Below are 19,957 nucleotides of genomic sequence, written 5' to 3' on the forward strand. Positions count from 1 at the left end.
CTTGTGTATTGATTAAATCGGAGCAAAGCAACACTATTTAACATGTGATGATATTACAAATAGCCCGTTAGAGCCTTTGGGGGAAATTTATGGTAGTTTCATGTGTTGGTGTGTAGGCTTAGAGCTGAGGATTTGTGAAGAATTTTCAAGGGCTACGATTATTACAGTGATCTCAAAGTTGAATTTTGGTTGTGTGGTAATTAATTATTATCTATTTATTTATTTATTTTTTACATTGATCCAGTTTTACTAAAAATATTTCATGTTTAATGACTGGCTTATAATATGTAAATCTCACATATATGTTTAGTTTGTACTGTATTAGTTTGGTGGCACAGCGTGACTTTAAAGTAATCCTTTTAATCTTGTCAAATCAGATTCTCTCCGATTCTTTGTTACTCGGCCCAAGACATTCATTACACCAACTTCTACAAAGCAGAAACATGACATGCAGAATTGAGCTGGGTTTTACACACATTTAATCACCTTAGCATGGCACAACACACTTCCCCTGAAAAATGACTGTTCTATGCCATTTAAGGAGTTAATGGAGATTTATGATTTTTAACCCCCCTTTCCCTTCTCGCTCTTCTTCAGGAGTTAAACAGCACATCAATTAAGCCTCGGTTCAATAAGACCTTATTTGAAGACAAACTTATTATGGAAATCTCTTAAGTGCATTGTGTACACGGGGATGGTGGTAGCTGGTGAGCCTGCTGAGCGAGATGCAGTGTTTAATATCATCCGTGTCTAATGTAGTGTTTTGGTGTGGGGGTTTTGCACGGTACAAGATGAACTTAGATGGGATTGACTTTGCTGAGATCTGTTGTAGCGTGCAGTTTGACTCTCAGGGTGAAGGACTGCATTATATGAAGGGGAAATACTGCAAGGCTGTCACAACAATGAGCCAGAAAGTTCTGTCTGTGGAAGAATAGGCTTTAGGGTTCATCCAAATACACATGCATTCTTACACACACACACACACACACACACACATATATATTTTGTTATTTCTCATTTAGAGCTGGACGATATGGCAAACAAATTGATCATGATCAAGATCATATAATCACTCAGCCCTATTCTCATTTCAAATTTAGTTTAATAAGAATAGTAGGTCAATTGGCATGACATTGAAAAAATGATGAAGTTAGCTTTTCTTGTGGCCTTTCTTTGCAGTAAAATGCTTAATGTCCCTACAACATTTGAATGCTATAAATAGCCGAAGTTCCTGAAGGGAAAATGGCAATTTATCTCTGCTCTGCAAGAGAGAAGCTGAAATCTGTGATCTGACTGGTTTAACATCGCAGCATGTTGGCTTCTTACTCCCCACATCATTGGACAAGTGCACCACAGGACCTCCTGCTAGGTCGTGACTTGGAGACGCATCAGAATGAAATCATAAACAATGGCAAATGTTTGGCTTTTGTTGGGCCCTTCTTTGGAGAACAGTGACTTCAGTCCAGAGTGACACCTCTCATTTAGTCTTTCTAGGACTTTCTGTGTGTGTGTGTGTGTGTGTGTGTGTGTGGTTGTGTCGATATGAGAGTGCATAATAAGCAGAGAAAACCAGGTAATGCAGTCTATGTCACCCGGCCTCCTCCCTCGCACCAGTGCAAAGTGGAAGTGACATGTGACACCCGCCAGAAGTAATAAACTGACATGTGGGACGTGAATAGGTGACAAAATTTTTTTTATTTGATTTGCCACACTGGCTTAAGTATGAAAAACCATGAAGTATTCATGAAATGCATTATGAATCATTGAGTGTTTTTCCTATTAAAGAACGTGTCCCATCGAGGAGAGCCATGACATCCCAGCCTCCACTGACATCTACACCCCCCGTATTCTTTTTTTGTTTATGGTAAAGGTGGTCCGCTTAATTTAGACTATATTGTAAATCTCTGTGTGTCTTAAAAGCATCTAGTTTTTCTACTTTTCTGCGCTGGGATCCCACTGGTTTTGGAGCCTGCGGTCAGAACATCCTGTAGATCAAAATGATGCTGCATACAGACTTCAAAAAATGTAGTCTGTTGTTTAGCAATAGGTGGCTCAGCAGCGGCTATAAGAAAGTGCAAGCCCACACCTGCTGTTCCCCCCCCACTCCCCCTCCAACCCCCACTGATATGTAGCATACACACGCATAAACATCGAGTTGTGTTGTTTGTTTGATTATTTATTTATTTAGATTGAATTCATTTAATCAATCCACCCATGCATACGCTCTCCAAACCCAGCTGTCCAGGTCATGGTTGCTGGAGGGGGTACATGGCTTATGGCATGAAAAGCATGTGGTATGACCTTTGACCTTGTCAAATCAGTTTGATCTTTTTAAAACAAATAAAACAAATCACAACTGGAAGAGTTGTAATGATACTGTTATAAAGTAATGTTATAAGCAGGCAACTACTTTGTAATTACATTGTAATAACGATTCAATAAGGTTTGCACAGTTTATATTATGGGCATGTGTAGTTGCAAAAATAATTAAATAACCAAAAAATAATTTTTATAAGTATCCTTCCCTGTAGAGAAGTCAGATTAGTGATTTTATTAATATTTTTGTGTAAAATGTGAAGTATTGTTGATTTCTTCACGTACGCATTTGTGCATCCAGTCTTTTTTTTCTGTGACTATACAGGTTCTGAATGGCCTTATCTGATAGTTCTGTGGTTCTGTAGGAGGGACCCTCTCCCCCCACAAGAAAGGGGTTTACTGCAGCTGGATGTGGCCACCAGCTTGATCTACATGTGAATATTTAAGTCTTCTTAAACGTATAGGGTTAATGATGTGGTTAAACCCGGTGCGCGTTTTTGCATTCTCATGCAAATGGCGGCAGCATTCGGACTCAGACAATGGGTGTGTTCTGAGAGGAAAGGGTAAAATAAATCAGCATACACACACACACACACACATTTACTCCCTCACCGTACTCAACTGCACACGGTTTTAGATTTATACAAAAATATATCAAAAGAGTCGGCAAACAAGAATGAATCATGAATCAGTGTCAAGGAGAAGCATTTTTCACAGTGAGTGTAAAATGTAGTTTTTATTTGTTTAAAACGACCAGTGCACACACTCATGTGGCCGGTACTTTTCAGTTAGGCTTAGGCTGGGTCTGGGGTGGTGGTGGTGGTGGTGGGGGTTCAGTGATCCATATGTAGGTACCCACAGGCTAACAGGGCGAACGTTCCCTGGCTTACCAGGTATCCTTGTGCTGCGCGAAATCCCTCCTCCATTTTCCCTCTAATCTCACCTTTTTCTCTGGCGCTGACCTGGCGAGGCCTCCTTCATTCCCCACTGCACGCCAGGAGGAGAGGCGAGCGAGGGGCCGAGCAGGCTCAGGCGCTGCTGCCTTCCCCACCGGCTACTCTCCATTGATTTCTCCGCTCCTGCCTGTACCGACAGCACCGCGCTGCCTCTCCACCCCACCCCACCCCATTAATGTGCAGCAGAAAAGTGGTGGTGGGGAGGATTATATATATATATATATATATCTACCTTTTTGATTTTTCATTACAAGCGCTTCCATATTTTAATGTTGGGTTTAATCGCCTCTCATGCCTTAAAGAAATAACCACACAAAGTGACTCCCCGGCCTTCTAAAACTATACTCCGTTTCTTCAATCAAAGCCTGTTGAATTTGCTCCCTTTGTTGCAAGTGCAGTTTATTTTATTTATTTTTTCGTCTCTCCTCCCATTCTCCATCTCCCCTCACCATGTGGGCCAAGTTTATTTATCGACTGTTTCTGGTTGCATTTAAAAAAACAAAAAAAAAACAGATACGTATGTACTACGTAAATAAGATAAGTCATTTTTACTGCTGTTATGTGCTAATAAATACACACTTACTTACTATTAATGGTTTACAAATAATTATTTTGGTTTGCTTAAATATAGATTATCTACTTTTCTGACTTTCTGTCTGAAATGAAACATCTATTTTGTTGTAGCACTTCATTCGAAACTGTGAAAGTGACTGTGAATGATTTCTAATTGCAACGATTTAATTGTGATTAATCATTAATGCTTTTTTTTTTTGGCTAGACATATCACTGCTTTTATCTCTGTGCTCGAAGCCTGACATCTTAACTCTGGTTTTACTAAGGGTGTAAATAAAAGGTCTTGGCCATCCTTCCTACACACACTTTCAGTTCCTGTCTCTCACATACGCTTAACACACACACACACACACACAGACACAAACACACATATACACACACATTTACGCAGCCTCTGATGATAGACGCTGCAGAGGATTGGGTGACACCAAAGACCAAAAACAAAACCAAAAACCGCAAAAACCCTCCTGTGACAATCACAGTTGCCGCAGTGCGCCTTTATCAGATGAGACGCGCACAAAAGGAGCACTTACTTAATTGTGCAACCTCCTCCATTTTGTTTGCCTTTTTCTCAGATATGAAAGGGAGAGTGTGAAAAATAGTATTTGTGTGTGTGTGGTGCAAGCCCGCTATTCTCTTTGCTTGTGGAGAATGTTAGCCCCCTGCCAGGATGAGATGCATTATTTAAGACTCTGTTGTGATACTGCTGCCTGCTTAAAGGTCTCCGCTTTCTTTCAGCAGCGTCTCGCCTCGGCCCGGGCTGCCGTCTGGCGGACAGCGTGAACGCGGAGGCTTAGGGTGATGTCACGTCGCCGTCTCCTCCTTATTTTAACAGCAACGCGGAATGTCTTCATGCTACTGGTACTAATACACTAATACTTTGGGTAATTGCATTTTTATCAGGAGCAGGTTTGGAGGAAAACCTGAACCTCGCGTACTCAAATTTCTTTCTAATCTTGAGGCGCCGCCTCCCCACAGAACGCTTGCTTGCAGACGATCAGCCGGAGAAAGAAAAAGGTTAACTGCCAATTTGAAGCGCCCGCATCGAGTCCGACTAAAGATCCATCGCGTCCAAATCAGAAGCAGCCAGACATTCTCCCAACGGTGCGGGCGACTTAATGAAACACACTTTGTAAATTAAATATTGTTAATTACTCTTCACGGCTTGCCACCGGCCGAGTTGCGTGGGGTGAAAATAAAGAGCGGGAAAAGTGGAGGAACGGCAGAGACCGAGTCACTTCAGGGCCTCTCATTAAACCCTGCCCCTGGGTATTTTACCGTGTTTTTTTTTTTTTTTAATGGCCGGGCTAATGAACTGTTTACTAGTGCGCTCTTTCGAGGTGTCATTATTATTTGTGTGTCCACCCCCTCCCCCTTCCTTTTTTTTCGTCGGTGTCGCCAGTAGTGTGAACTAGAAAACACACAAGCACTGATTAAAATTAATGCAATTTTCTTTTTTTTTTTCAATTATTCATAGTGCTTAGAAACAACATTCTGAGTAAATATTTATTCTAGTGATCATCCACACCATCCTGAGACCTGATGGTGACATCCCTATTTGTTTGCCAATGGGGGGTATTTTTCAGCACTTTGGTATGCATATTAAAAAACAAATAAATAAATATATGTATATTTATGTATTTATATATGTAATATATAAATGTAAAAAAGTATATATTTTATTGATATATATATGTGTACTTTGTACACAATTCTGTTATTTTGGGGCTATATGTCATTTGCATGTATGATATTAAATATTATGCATGCATGCAATTGCATCTGATGGTTTGAAGAGATTCTCTTTTACTTATTTTCCCCCCGTCACCCTCATGTCAACAGGATTGTAACACGTGTTTTTGACAGGACACACTAACCCTCGTCTCTCGTTTGACGAGATGTCTTGGTTTTAAAGCCAGACAGACCACTTTACATGAAGTTAAGGTAGATCTTTGTAGTTTACTCCCCCCCTTTTCCTAGTGCTTCCGGGAATAGAAGCAAATTCTCACACAAGATTAAAAAAAGTGACAAAAGAAAGACCTTTCAAAGGGATAAAAAAAGAGATTTTTTTTTCTTCCTTCTACTCCAGAGCAATAAGGTATCTTATGAAAGTGCTCATTCTTTCCGATTACAAAACCTCTGCCTGGTTTCATGTTGTTTTATTGCAGATTTAATTTGGGTGCTCCATGCTCACCATCCAATAAGGAGGGGATATAAAAAGAAGTTCAAATCTCTTCTTTTTTTTTGTCTCAGTTTTCTGTAACATGAGCACATTTTTAGATTTCCTTTTGAATTAACTGCTATAGATATTTGAAATAAATGAGCAATTATAAAAAAAAAATAAGAGCAACCCTTCACATAAATAATATGGTCTTGTTAGGATAATTCGCAAACCGTGACAATTGGAACCACTGCCTTCATGTGGACTTTAGAGTGAGATGTTGACCATGTCTGACTGCTTCTGCGCTGGGGAACGTACGCGGCGCCGTAGATGGGCTACGAGGAACCCCCTCTTTATCCTCGCTAACATTTACAAAGACTTTTTTTTTTTTTTTCCCCCGTTTCTTTCTTGTCGCATCTTTCAAGGCATCTGCGCTCAGAGGTTGCGTTACCAGAGTGGCCTGTAGTTTCCTTCACCGCCGCCGCCAACAAACAACAACAACAACAACAAAAACCCAAACCTGCAGAAACTCACACGCACGTTGTCAGCAATATGCCATTCAAATTGAGCCCCTCTGCAAGACTTCCACCATAAATTACCCACATGCCCACGCTCTCCGGGGCTTGTCGGGAGCGATTTAAGCAGAAGCCAGTTTAAAGCGGAGCATGTTTTCTTTGTGTCTTGCTGTGTGGACGGTATACAAATATGTTTGCCTGTTTGCATTCAGGGTATTTAGGTGAGCCGACGTGAAGTGTGTGTTATGCAGTAAATCATCATAAAATGACAAGAATAGCAACACAATTTTATTAATAGTAATACTATAAAAATATTACTTCTTTGGCACTATTTATGATTTCTTAATCTGTATAATGAATATATATATATATATATATATATATATATATATATATACACACACACACACACACACACACACACACACACACACACACACACACACACACACACACACACTCATACTGCTATTGTATGCATGCAGAAACAGTATACATTGCCCCCATGTGCACATTGTCCTGCATTACTGTACTTATTGGCATTATGCTTTAACCTTCAGGTCGTACACTGCATTAACAGAATTGAAATCTTTTTTTAAATTTTTTTTTTTAAGACTGCTGTAAAAAATGCCAGTTGCTGTTGATAGGGGGGAAAAAAAGGTGTGTTGTGTTTGTTCAGTGAGAGTGTTTCCAACTATGCATCTTCAACTCGTCCAGAGAACATTGGTGTCACAATAGAGAGTGCGGGACGCAGCTTTAGCAAACATTACTCTATTTATTTATTTACTCTCTTTTACCAGTGCTGGGTATCCGGCTTGTGTGGTATTTGAAGAGATTTTGGGGGTGTGCAAACAAGATGTGCACCGCTTCGTTACCTTCAGTGTTCTGGTATTGGAGGTGGCACACTCCGAGGAGTGTGAGGATGTGTGTGTGTGTGTGTGTGTGTGTGTGTGTGTGTGTATTTTGGACATACTTCCTGTACATCAGGGGGAAGGCATAGGGAGAAAGCCTGAATCTGATGGCACGCCAATCGTGTCAGCTGGGGCTGATGAATTATTCTTTGTCTACCTCCTCGGATTGGCATTATCACAGGACCTGCTCCAGCCCAGGCATGACAGCCCTGACAGCCCCCCAGAAAAGATTTAGAGCTGACAAGTGATACTTCCCTAATATGCGCCCTGCCTTGGTCTCCTCTTATGCCTTCCGCCATTCTTCACTTGTTATTTATTTAAGTGGAAGGGCGCTTTTCCATTATTGCAGTGCCACTGGTTCACTCGCGCAGGTATTTGTACACCAATACCAGCATGTGACACACACAGACACACACACACACACACACACACACACAGAGGTACATTGTGGGACACAGGTGTAACTATGTATTTTGATCCATTAGGTGGCCCCCGTGCTTCAGGAATATAGCAGCCTTTTTTATTATTATTTTTAAAGAAACAAAATTCTAACTAAAGCCCCCCCTTCCTTTTTTTCCTATTTTCTCCTTTTTCTCTATTGCTGTGCTGTCTCCCCACATTTTATCTTTCCTTCTTCTTCTTCCATCATCTTCCTCATCTGTGTCTCTCTCTCCCCAACAGAAAAGGTCACGTATCGCCTACAGTGATGAGGTGCGGCACGAGCTCCTGGGGGAAGACGGGAACTCCTCGGAGAGTCAGGTATGGTGCTAATCAGGGGCTAGGGGGCGCCTGGTGCGGGTGGCTGCTTGGGGTGAGGAAGGGTCATGAGAGCCCCCTACTTGTAAGCGCTTCGGCATTGACACCAAGTCATGTGGAAGCAACACTGTTTAATGCAAAGCTGCCCAGTGCAGAATGGGCCCTGCGCCCTGAGTAGGGTTTGAGTCGAACCTGTCCCCCACCCAACCCGCCCAGGTCCCACAGCTGTTCTTCGTCAGCCTACCCAGCCAGACACCCAGTTAAATGGCAAAAAAGACTCTTGAACTCACGCTGTTTTTCGAAAACAAAGGACGAGGTGCCCATCTATACTTATATTACTTAATTTTAATGTATTAATTCAATTTATTAATGAGTAATTGTCTTTCTAAATACATTAAATTACACATGAATACACATTACATCAGAGCATTCAGTGTGTTAATTATAATGCTGTTCATAATACAATTATTAATATTACTTTCTACAGATATTGAATGGAATTTTACAATAGGTAATATTTGTATTTTTTCAGGAATACATTTATTGTTTAATTATACTGTTTTTATAATGAGCACAAATTCAGAATTGAACTGAATGCGAACATCAAAATGATCTGAACCAAACGTAACTTACACAATCAGAATATATATATATATATATATATATATATATATATATATATATACACACACACACATACACACACATACATATATATATATATATATTCTGATGATGTATTCATGAATAATTTTATGTATTTAGAAAGACAATTACTCATTAACAAATTGAATTAATAAATTAAAATTAAGTAATATAAGTATAGATGGGCACCTTGTCCTTGTTAATGAAATTCTATTTACCTTTAATCCGGACAACGGCTAGTCTCTGATGAGGCCCATAATATATGGCGAAAGTTATATGCACTGTATATAAACAATTACATATCTTATTCAATATTTTATATTATCAGGATGACAGTCATGCATGTGAACACTGCACTTACACAGTGGGTCAGTTTGCACAATGTCTATATAAAAGTGGAGAGAGATCATAGTCAACTCAGCTGAAATAAATAAAGTTTTTGTTTTTTCCTTTTGTTCTTTCTCCGTCATCTTCACTTTTTTGATTGCTTCCTTATTATCATTTCAATAATGACCTCTGCCACTCACATCTTACAAACATATGTATGGTTAGCTGAGAAGCGTAATTGATATGCATATTCCTTCCAAATTAGTCAGGCAGGAAACTGCATTTATTTTTAAATAAAGAAACAAGGGGTCTGTCTGCTGCCAGAACTGTCAAATTTAACACAGTCGTGATTTTATTGAATGTGTCAAATGAAACACACAAAAAATTCTTTTTTTCTTTGTAAATGTGTCTCATTTTAATAAGTGTCCTGGAATTGTTTTAAAGGTTGCATTAATTGTGTGATTAATTTTTAAATATATATTTTTTATGATCCCTGTGAAATCCCTTTTTTCAGTTTACAGCATTGGCAGGAAATTATACAATCATTTAAAAGGTTTATATTATATCTCAAATAATAATATATTTCCCTTCATAGTAAGCCTAGAATATTTATTTAAAATTGCGATCACAAATGATTGAAGTAAATCAGAGCCCTAACTCTATCCTCTTCACAACCTTATTTACTGGTTCGTCAATTGTGGAAATCCGCCCCGTGTCGGGGCAGATTTATATAAAAAAAAAATCCATGCTCTGCATGAACCTCAATCAGTGCTTAAATGCTGCAAACTAAAATCAAGATAGGTTAGAACTTAGGGTGTCTTATATTCAAATATATTTAAATAATGCATAACTGGTAAGTGGTGGTGTTCAATATGCAATATGCTTAATATAAATGTATTATGTACACACACCCTGTATATCATGAGCAAAAATAACATCCTTTATATACCTGAAATGTATCATTTATTTTTTTAAATTGTTTTATGGCTTGGTGCTGAACTGGTTAAATATCTGCCGGTGACATAGGCGAAATAAATAGATAATAAACACAAACACACTCCTCCCCTTTCCCAGGTGCCATATTTGCTTAATTTCCATTTAAAAAACTTTGAGAGATAACACGAGACTTGGCTTACTGTGAGTGGAGTGCTCGGAACTTCAGTTTTTTAAAATATTTTTTTTTAATCGCTGAGACGGGAGCGATAGAGCGAAGGGGAAGAGATGGGGGGGAACCAGGGTGAGTCGGTCAATTTAATTCCAGACGATCTGAAAGAGGTCAGGATCATTTCATATGGCCCTGGCTGGGCAGATCATTACCAGTCACAAATCTGTTCGTTACATGGTAAGGATTTATAGCTAAGTAAATAGGGAAGCGGCGTCAGTTCTGAAAATGGCGCGTTGGCCCTGCGATAATGGCCAAAGGACGATTTAATAGAGTTGGGCATTTATTCGTTATCTGTATGCGGACAGGGACCGAACTGGCGCTATCGCTCTCGTTTTTTAATAATGTGGTAGTCTACCATTGCACATTTCACTCTTGCCCAGCCCACCCAACACCAGACAGAACAATACACACACACACACACACACATACACTTACCACACACATGCTGGTAGCGCACACACTTTTTTTTTTTCGTAGACGAACACTCTGCGGAATAGTTTCGATTTCAGTCACAGCAGAAGGCTTGGCCACAAGAGATTGTGCTGGTTTGAGCCGGCATGGGCCAGATTTTACAGGCTACAAAGGAAGCAGATTACCACTTGTATCGAATTCCGTATTGAATACAAAAAAAAAAAAATCTTTGTTTGAAAAAATCCACTGATTATCATAACAGAAAAATTGCAGCAGTGCAATTTTTAATACTTGCTGGCAGTAAAAAAAAAAAACAGAGACAGGCGCTTGTGGAAGCAGCATAATTATAAGATTTTGACAACATTCGTGAATGATGCTAGTTAATTCAGGTGGCAGTATGAGGAAGGGGAAACAAAAAAAAAAAAACCCAAAACTTCTATCCATGTTTAAGGGAAAGGAGACTGGCGGCAGACGGGAATGGCACTGAAAGTGCCAAATTCCATACGTAGCTTTTTCGGCAAATCCTCTGTGAAGACTTAAAACCAGCCGAGCAGCACAAATGAGATAGAACATGTTTTGTTTGGCGGTCATTGAGCTCGGCTTGTGGGCCGCTGGGAGATCCCAGCAGTTCGGGTGGGCTCTTTCCGATAGCCCGGACCCAAAAAGGGCCACGCCTGAGGTGTTGTTTTAAACTTTGTCCCTGCGCATAATGCAGACAACGCAGGGGTGACGACCTCGAAAATGAAAGACAGTTGCCATCTGCATAGTGGCCGCTTTTCAACCAGTGGAAAAATACTCAGGGCTTGTGTCTTTGTGACATGCAGAGCTTGCTTTTGGAATTATTATTATAATTTTTTAAAATCAAGATGCTACAGGACTATTAGCATCCTAGGCACATGTGGGCGCCGTAAAAAGTCAATGAAATCTCCCATTTTTTTTATTATTGCACAGTTCTTCCCTGATTACAGTGCGCTCGAGACAACAACGGTAATTTTGATCATTTGTATAGTTGTCCAATACATATTCGTTTAAGGACATTGAGAATTGATTTAGAAAAAGTAGCTTCATTGCTCATCTATTGATTTCCTTATCCCCACTTTAGTCACATACGGCAAAACTAACCATCGCTTTGGCTTTCTTTTTACCGCTGTGCTTGGAATACTCAATGAAAAGATTTCACCTCGGAGCGTTTCACATCCCCTCTCTGCGGCCACAACCACCACAGTTTAACGTCAACTTCTTAGTCCGCCTCCTTTTTCCACCATTAAAGTTTTTTTATAATTTATGATCCAAGTCCTCCCTGCCTCTTTTCTCTGATATGATAGCAAATTATTTAAAAATAGAAGAAAAAAAAAATCAGAAATTACCAGCACTTACAAAGAGAGATGAGAGAAGGTCTAATAATCGCCCAGAGCTTTGCCTTAGATCTGCTAACCTTTAATCTCAGTCAAGAAATGTAGATTAAAAAAAAGAAAGAAAGAAAAATCACCTGCAACGGCCGACAAATTAAGAAAATGTCCTTCTGCTGCTCGGCTTGCACACAGCTGATAAGTTGAGCCTCGATACGGCAGTGCAAGGATTTCGAGTGTGTGTGTGTGTGTGTGTGTGTGTGTGCGCGTATGTGTGTAAGCACTTTTTAATGGTGACTATGATTGATTAGGTTTAACACATTAGTTTATAAAATGTAGCATTACTACATTACATAGCATCTTCATAAATGAATTGATCAATTGATATTAAGATTTCCTCAATAAATATTGTATACTAGGGAAGATATTTTATGTATTGGTGCTGTCATATTTCAATTACTGCTATACGAGTTAAAGTATTGATACTGTAAAGTTTTGAAAATACTAAATAAATAAATAAGTATTGGTACTTTATCTATTAATAAATAAATCAATGTATAGACATTCAAACATATATTATTTACAGATTTAGTATTTTAATAAATAAAGTTTTAGATTTTACTTATACATTTGTAACATATTGTGATATAGCAGTAAAAAAAAATCTATGCACAGTAGACCATACAGCTTTGATGCACAATATAGATAACTTACATCATTACTAAGGCAATTGAGAAATTTGACAGCATGTCAGTCATGGCAGGTTTGACTGAGGAAAATGTGCAAGGGCACCACAGCTGAGTACTTTATTTTACTGAATAAGGAATTCTGCAGAATTACAGAAAGTTGTGCTCCCTCAGATCTTTATCACTACTGTACCTTCTCTTTATTTTCTCACTGTACCGAGTCATTTTTTTCCCTCTGCCATATCAAGTGCTTGTGATGTGACTTTTTTTTTTTTCCCCCCTCCCTGTTTCTTGATGATGATAGTTTAGACACCGTGAGTAGAGAGATCCTTTCCCACTCTCTTTGTTTAATGTGACAAGTGCGAGAACTTGATCTTTGTTTGTTCAAAAAAATCGGCATGAGTCTCGTGTTTAGCTTCGTTTAATGTGTTTGTCTATGATTTCCAAATGCTAAACACGCAAACAGATAAATCGTCAAGGTTAATTCTGTACCCAGCTGCATGACTGATGTTTCCTGCCATATCTCCTCTTTTTATCTATCTTTCTCACTCCCTCCCTCCCTCTTCTTTTCTCTTTCCCTTTACCTTTCTTCTCTCTACGCCTTCATGTGCCAGTTGATAAAGTTACGTGAGGAGGTAAGTGCTTTTCATTCCCTTTTTTTCCTGTTAATTTCTCAGATTATTTCATGACAATCATTCCCTTTAGAATTTCTATTTCTGTTCATAATCACTATTGGGGAAAGGTGTATCTCATAAGACTAAAGTACATTTATTTACATATATAGAAGCAACGTTTGGCTGTGTCTTCAGCCTCGACCACCATGTCCAGCTACGGCCTTATCGGTCTACGCTCTTATCTTGCGTGGCTCTGTGCTTGCATGAGTCCCATGACCTCCAGTGAGGGAGGAAAAAATAAAAAGGACTATTTTTATTTTGTCACGTTCAGACTCACCAGTAGTGGGGGCTTGGGATTTCCCTTTCACAGACAACATGCAGATGTGGATGGGCCACACTATCTGACGATCTCCATTCACAAAGGGAGTCGGACTTCCATTCTCCCGCCGCTCTCTCTGTTTTCCAACTCTCGCTCCCTCTCTCCTCTATTCGTCTTTGGCGTTCTCCATCTGAATACTCAATGCAGTAATAATTGGTTATCATCAGTGCCATATTAACAGATAACAGCCTTTGGATTGAATCACCCCCCCCCCCCCCTCCTCTTCTTCCTTGTTCTTCTCCTTGGGAGGCTTCAAATAGTGTGGATTGTAAAAAATATATACAATATGTAGATTGGAAATACCATGGAGTTTCATAATATGTCCATTTCTGGGACAGAATGTGAAGAGTGATACATACCTGCTGATGCTAAAGCTGACTGCAAAATTATAAAAGGAATAATAATAATATCATGGCATGTAAAAATCAGCTCATATTATTTTTAGCTTATTTTTTCAAGCATTTAGATAACTTTTTGCTAATGTATTAGTAAATATACCAAAACATAATTAAACTCATTCATCTGACATTGTTAACCCATCTTTAAATTCTTTGCATTAAATTGACTACTTTTTTTTTTGGTATCCTCATAATAATGGCTTCAAGGGTCTTTGTGAAGAGTTTTTTTTCTTTTTTCTTGGAGCTTTGGCCCAATCGATAAATGAACTGTGGCATACATAATTAAAAGTAGCTCTTCTACATCGGCCTGTGAAATGGGGATCAATATTATTTCCACAAAGCGTTAAAGGAATAAATAAGGAAAATGTATAGTATAATGTATAGTTTTAAAAATATATAGAATGTCTCAATGTCTCTATCTAATGTTATATATAATATCTAGCTAGTATTAATAACATTTGTAATAAAAAATATTGGAAAAGCTGCATATTGGCAGTATATCAATGGGAAGACCCGCCGGTGCCCCAGTGTCTACTTTAGATCTCAGAACATGAGATCATGTTAAGTTCTTAGCGCAAGTAACATCCACCCTCCTTCTTGTGTCATTCCTGACTCGTCACGTTCACTTTTAAAACAGGGGTGACCTACATGTATCCTCCGACTCCGGCTGCATGTGCTGTGAGGATGTCAGCAGTTCCCGGCTGGTGGCCCTCTGTAGGCTGAGCTCTCTTTGGAGTTTAGATTTCTGCTTGTGTGGCTGTCTGTGTGTTTTTGTTTAGTGCTGTACAGTTTCTCCCCCCCACCACCACCACCAGCACTTTTCCTGCGAGCTGAATATTCCCATTTCTGTAAAAGGCGCTCCATCCACTGGCATTCATAATTTAGAGCCTCCACACGCACAAAAAAAATAAACCCCGAAGACTTTACCATCCTTGACTTGTGTGTGTGTGTTTTTTTTGTTATTGTTGTTGCTGTATTCTGCCATATTTCTTTTCCCTTATTTTCCCACATGTCCAAACAAAATGGAGATGATTTTTTTTTTGCCCCCTCCTCAGTCATGGGTCAGGAGGCACCTGTGGTGGGTCTCAACCCCTCAACTTCTGTAGAAAAGCGAAGCAATTAAACAGGAGCTGATTCATGTCCCACTCAACCGGCGCATCCCTGCCCTGCCTTTTTCCTCCAAATTCTAATCAAAGACAGCCCAGCTTAAATTCACTTAGCGCCCTTTTAAAAACTATACTTTTCCTCAGCTGGAAAACATGTTTAAATATTTAGCACCCATATTCACAGCTGTTTGACACTTGTAATTCCTCATCTTACAAGTCCCAAACAAACCTTGGAGAAGATCACATAGGCAGCCTGAATCACAGCTGTCATCATTATTCACTTTGACTCGCTCCCCTTATTGAAATAATAAGGAATCATTGGAACTTTTGAAAAATGTGATAGTAACCGCCCGTGTTTGATATTGAAAAAAGGGGGAGAAAAGGGAAAGGATCCTTTTGAGCAGCAGCATCAGCTGCATTGTTCCCCGGCTCCCTGTTAATAACTTACAAGTGAAGTGCGTTTCTATATGTGGGGAGGAGTGAGGAGGGGAAGGAAAATAAAAAATAAAACCCCAAAAAAACAAAAAAAAAAAAAAAAACACATTTATAGTTCCTGAGCAGGCCTTTGTAGAAAGTGTAGGTGTCAGATGAAAAAGCATACATGCATAAGCACAAATGGGACGGGGCACACACCGGCACCCTCACAGACACACCAATATTTATCATGCCATGTTAAAAAGCGAGCGCTCTGTTGAACTCCATAAAACCGAAAAAAGAAAGAAAGATCTTGATGGCTGTTTTTTACCGGCCTCTTTCTGAGCTTAAATTAGAACATGGATAGATACCGACACAGACGTTGCTCTGTGCAGTCATATTATGTGGCAATGGCTAATAATGGATTTGGAGCAAAAGAAACATTTGCTAAAGACTTGATCCTAATAATCCACCTACTCTTTTCGAACATTATGTTTAGGTGCTGTTTCTTTCTCCTTTCATTGTTTCTTGCAGATTTTTTTTTGCCTTTGCTCCATTTTCTTTTTGGCTAATTTCTGTGCTCTGCCGGATCTGGTCCCATTGTGACTCGCAGTCATTACCAGGCCCATGTGGGCATCCTCAGCTTTTTACTTTGCGTCCTGTCCGTGTCAAACCGAAGTGCATTTTTTTCTAATGATGCCCCCCCCCCAACACCCCCGTCACATAACCAAAACCTTCAGCAACCCCCCCACCTTGCCTTCCGAAACCGCTCCTCACCCCCCCTTCATTCTGAGGAAGAAGGAACGAGAGGGGAGCGAAATTCAAGGAAAAGCTTTGAAGTGGCTTTCACCGCGCACAGTCTGCTGGCCGTCTCCCCGAGACGTGTCACCTTTGCCGAGAGGGAATAGGAAAATCACGTTTCGAATGGTAATGATAACATACTAATCACTTGAGCTCTTTGAAGATGGGCTAGCGAGCTACTCTGTCAGTATCCCCGGCTGCCTTGTGCTCCCAGGCACACAGGCACAACCATGGTCTAGGTGTATTAGCTTAAGCGTTGCATGTCAATACGTCCCCTCCATCTCGGCTGATCCATAGGGGCTCATTAGGCAGAACCGGCTCCCTTTTCCCTTCGCGACGCGCACCCCCCCCCCTCGCTTAACCCCCCCCCCCCCCCCACCTTCTCTCCTACTCCTTCTTTCCTCCCTCCCTCTCACCCCCCCAACAAACTCCTCTTCCTCAAACTATTAAAAAGTGTTTCTGCAATTTTAAATGACATCTGTCAAGAGCGAAGAGGAGCAGAATGGGGAAGAAAGTTCAGACGAATCCTTCCTCCTTCCTCCCCTCCCTTCCCTGTGATTGTCAGACTTGAAAAGTGCAACGTCTTTTTTTTTTTTTTTCCCTCCCCTTTCTCCCTCGGAGTGATTAGCTGGTACATATTTTGACAGCTTAACTAGAACTGGAAATTCGGTTTGCCCGGCGTGTTATTTCTGTCTGAGAAATAAATGTTAACCCCTTAGGTCTCAACATTACAGATGAAAGACACCGGATTATGGGTTCACTATGGACAGGAAATGAATTACTGTGGTAATAAGGTCATTTTCCAGTATTGGAGTATGCCTTTCTGTATCAGGCCCCTTTTGAATCTGGGCAAGGTTAAAGGTTACAAGGGGGCCTGGAGTCGGGTACAGACTGGAAAAATATTGGGGGTTTGCTTCGGATTTTGTTGTTGACCACTAAAAGTAAGAATTCATATGGGCTGGTGACCAAGGTTGCCGGGCGAGTGCATGAAACCATAGGCAGATATGAAAGCATTTTTACGGCAAGGAAAAATACAGTATTGATCCCCCTCCTTGCTTTTTTGGCCATGATTTCTCTCTTTCCCCCCCAATGTCTCAGAAATGGGGTGCTTTCTTGAAACTTTTAAACATAACCCAAGGGCGCCTTCTGTGAATTCCAAATGTTATCACAACACTACACGCCTTTTCTTCCCACTTTAATGTGATTAATTAATATTAAATATGTTTGTATTGACTGTGGTGTGAGTTTCCTGCAGTGCAACACTGAGGGTGTTGTGAGTAGGGAAAGAAAAAAACATTTAAATATCATAAACAAAGTAAAACCGCTTGATTAAAATGCCGTACATTGGAGTGGACTATGTTTAGAACACTGTAAGGTTTGTACTAATTGATACCGTCCTTCCTTTTTTTTTTTTTTTTTTTTTTTTTTACTTTTGTTATTGATAGCTGCAAATGACATGCATTACGTCCCAATTAGTCATCCTTCCCGTCTTCATCTGTATAGCCTAGCTTTGACTGAAATGTGCTGCAGACCTCTTAGTCTGACTGTCGCTGTCTTGCTTGTCTCCGGCTTTTGTTTCAGAGAGCGCATCTGTTGGACAACACAGAGAAGCTGGAAAGGTCATCTCGGAGACTGGAGGCAGGCTACCAGATAGCGGTGGAAACCGGTAGGTATTTGTTGGGGGGGGGGGGAGTGATGGCGGTGAGGTGATGTGGAGAGTGTTGGTGGTTGGTGGGGGAAGCAGAGTGACAGCAAATTGTCTCGCTTGTATGTGTGGTGAGAGAGAGAGAAGGGGGGGGGGGGTGGCTTGACGACTGGTGACATTTTGTGGAGCACATCAAAGGGACAAGCAAGGTGCAGAGGAGGAAGAGCAGGAGCTGCTGAAGATTTGCGCCGGCCTCGCTGCAGATGCCTTATCCCCCCACCGCTACCACCACAAACACTAACACACACACACACACACATACACACACCTTTGTTTGTGTCACAGGCTTTGTGCACACACGTTTTGGTTTTCATTACATTTCAACTGAGATAGGACTGCGAGGGTCTCGGCCGAAAATAAACAGCATCAGCATTTCCAGGCCAAAAATAATTCATAATATTAACAGCAAAACAAAATCCAGAAAAAAAACAACCCTCAGCACAAACCCCAAATCATGTGCTTTTAATATTTTCTTCTTAAGGTTACTGTTCTAAACCTCAGATTTACAGAATGATGTATTTTAGATCTAAAATGGATGATATCTGTTGCCATATTTTGCGCCCTCGTTTTTCTACATGCGGCTTATAGTTTGGAAAACTACTGGTCTTAGCACATTGGTGATAGAGATAATAACCCAGACAACTCCATACTAAGTTTTGTTACACGCAACCTCATAAATACCATTTGTGTCCCTCTTCATTTTTTCATTGCAACAACAAAGCAAGTGTATGAGAGATTTTGAAAAATATACATATTATTATACTAATTTGATTGCAGAGTGACAGCAAACCAAAAAAAAAACACCCTGCATACTATGACGGTACAGAAGATGAAAATCATTTCAAGTGCAAATTACTAATTTGAAACAGAATGCAGCTGAGTTAACTTAAGGATGAAATATTTCCACATCAATTGATATTGATAGTCATAGTATTTAATATTAAATGTATCTAGTGTTTTAAAACATTTGTTACACATGCTTCTTTGTTGGTGGTGGACCTCGCGCGCAGGGCATCCCCCCTTTACAGAGCATCCATGGCCTTCCACCTTTCCAGGGCGCTTTCCTCTCGCCGTCATTCTCCATGTGCTCTCCAAACCGGGAACAATGCATGTTTACCCAGCCCTGCCCCACACAAACCGGGTCTGTTGGAGATCAACGGCAGGCCGGCGGTTGCCTCTCTCCCCCTGTGTTTAATCCGTGACCCCCCTCTCACCCCTGAAATGGTCAGCCTCCTTCACCCAGATGCTTCTTGGGCCTGTGAAACCGAGCCGCAGGTAACCCCCCAAATAAAACACAGCCCACGGAGCAGAAAGCACGAAAGGAAGGGAGCGAGACAGAGAGATAGAGAGAGAGAGGAAAAAAGAAACACTTGCTCGGAGAACACACACGTCGCTGAGGGTAACAATAGGCCCGGCCAGCGAATCACATGCGACGCGCCTCGGTTTTTGGAGGCGAGATGTGAGGAAGCGAATCGTCTGTGTAGCAGTGGTGACCCTTCACTTGCTTTGTGATTCAGTGTCTTAGTAGAGACTTGTATGCATTGCACTCTGTAGCTGCCTACGCGAGCAAAGCTATCTACGGACACGAATAACAAACGAAAAAAAAGTGCCCAGACGCCGTTGGATGCTTGTTTGTCTGTTAAATCCTCTTAAATCATTTTATGTTGCCGATATATATATCGGCAACATAAAATGATTATATATATATATATATAATATAATATAATATAATATATATATATATTTTTTAACAGTTGTGTTTTTGAACA

At 40.4% G+C, this 19,957-nt stretch overlaps 1 protein-coding gene across 4 annotated transcripts in view; it reads left to right on the plus strand.

The window, feature by feature from the left end:
• vti1a (vesicle transport through interaction with t-SNAREs 1A) overlaps positions 1-19,957 on the plus strand; it is a 100,192-nt gene that overhangs the window by 10,430 nt on the left and 69,805 nt on the right. For 2 of the 4 annotated variants that reach the window (XM_028955025.1, XM_028955027.1), the window contains exons 4-6: positions 8,114-8,191; positions 13,386-13,406; positions 18,065-18,149. In XM_028955025.1, coding sequence (XP_028810858.1) covers positions 8,114-8,191; positions 13,386-13,406; positions 18,065-18,149 — 184 coding nt within the window. The remainder of the gene's footprint in view (positions 1-8,113; positions 8,192-13,385; positions 13,407-18,064; positions 18,150-19,957) is intronic. The other 2 variants (XM_028955026.1, XM_028955028.1) reach the window with 1 other exon arrangement.

This window comes from Denticeps clupeoides, chromosome 15 (assembly GCF_900700375.1).
Source record: "Denticeps clupeoides chromosome 15, fDenClu1.1, whole genome shotgun sequence".
NCBI lineage: Eukaryota > Metazoa > Chordata > Actinopteri > Clupeiformes > Denticipitidae > Denticeps > Denticeps clupeoides.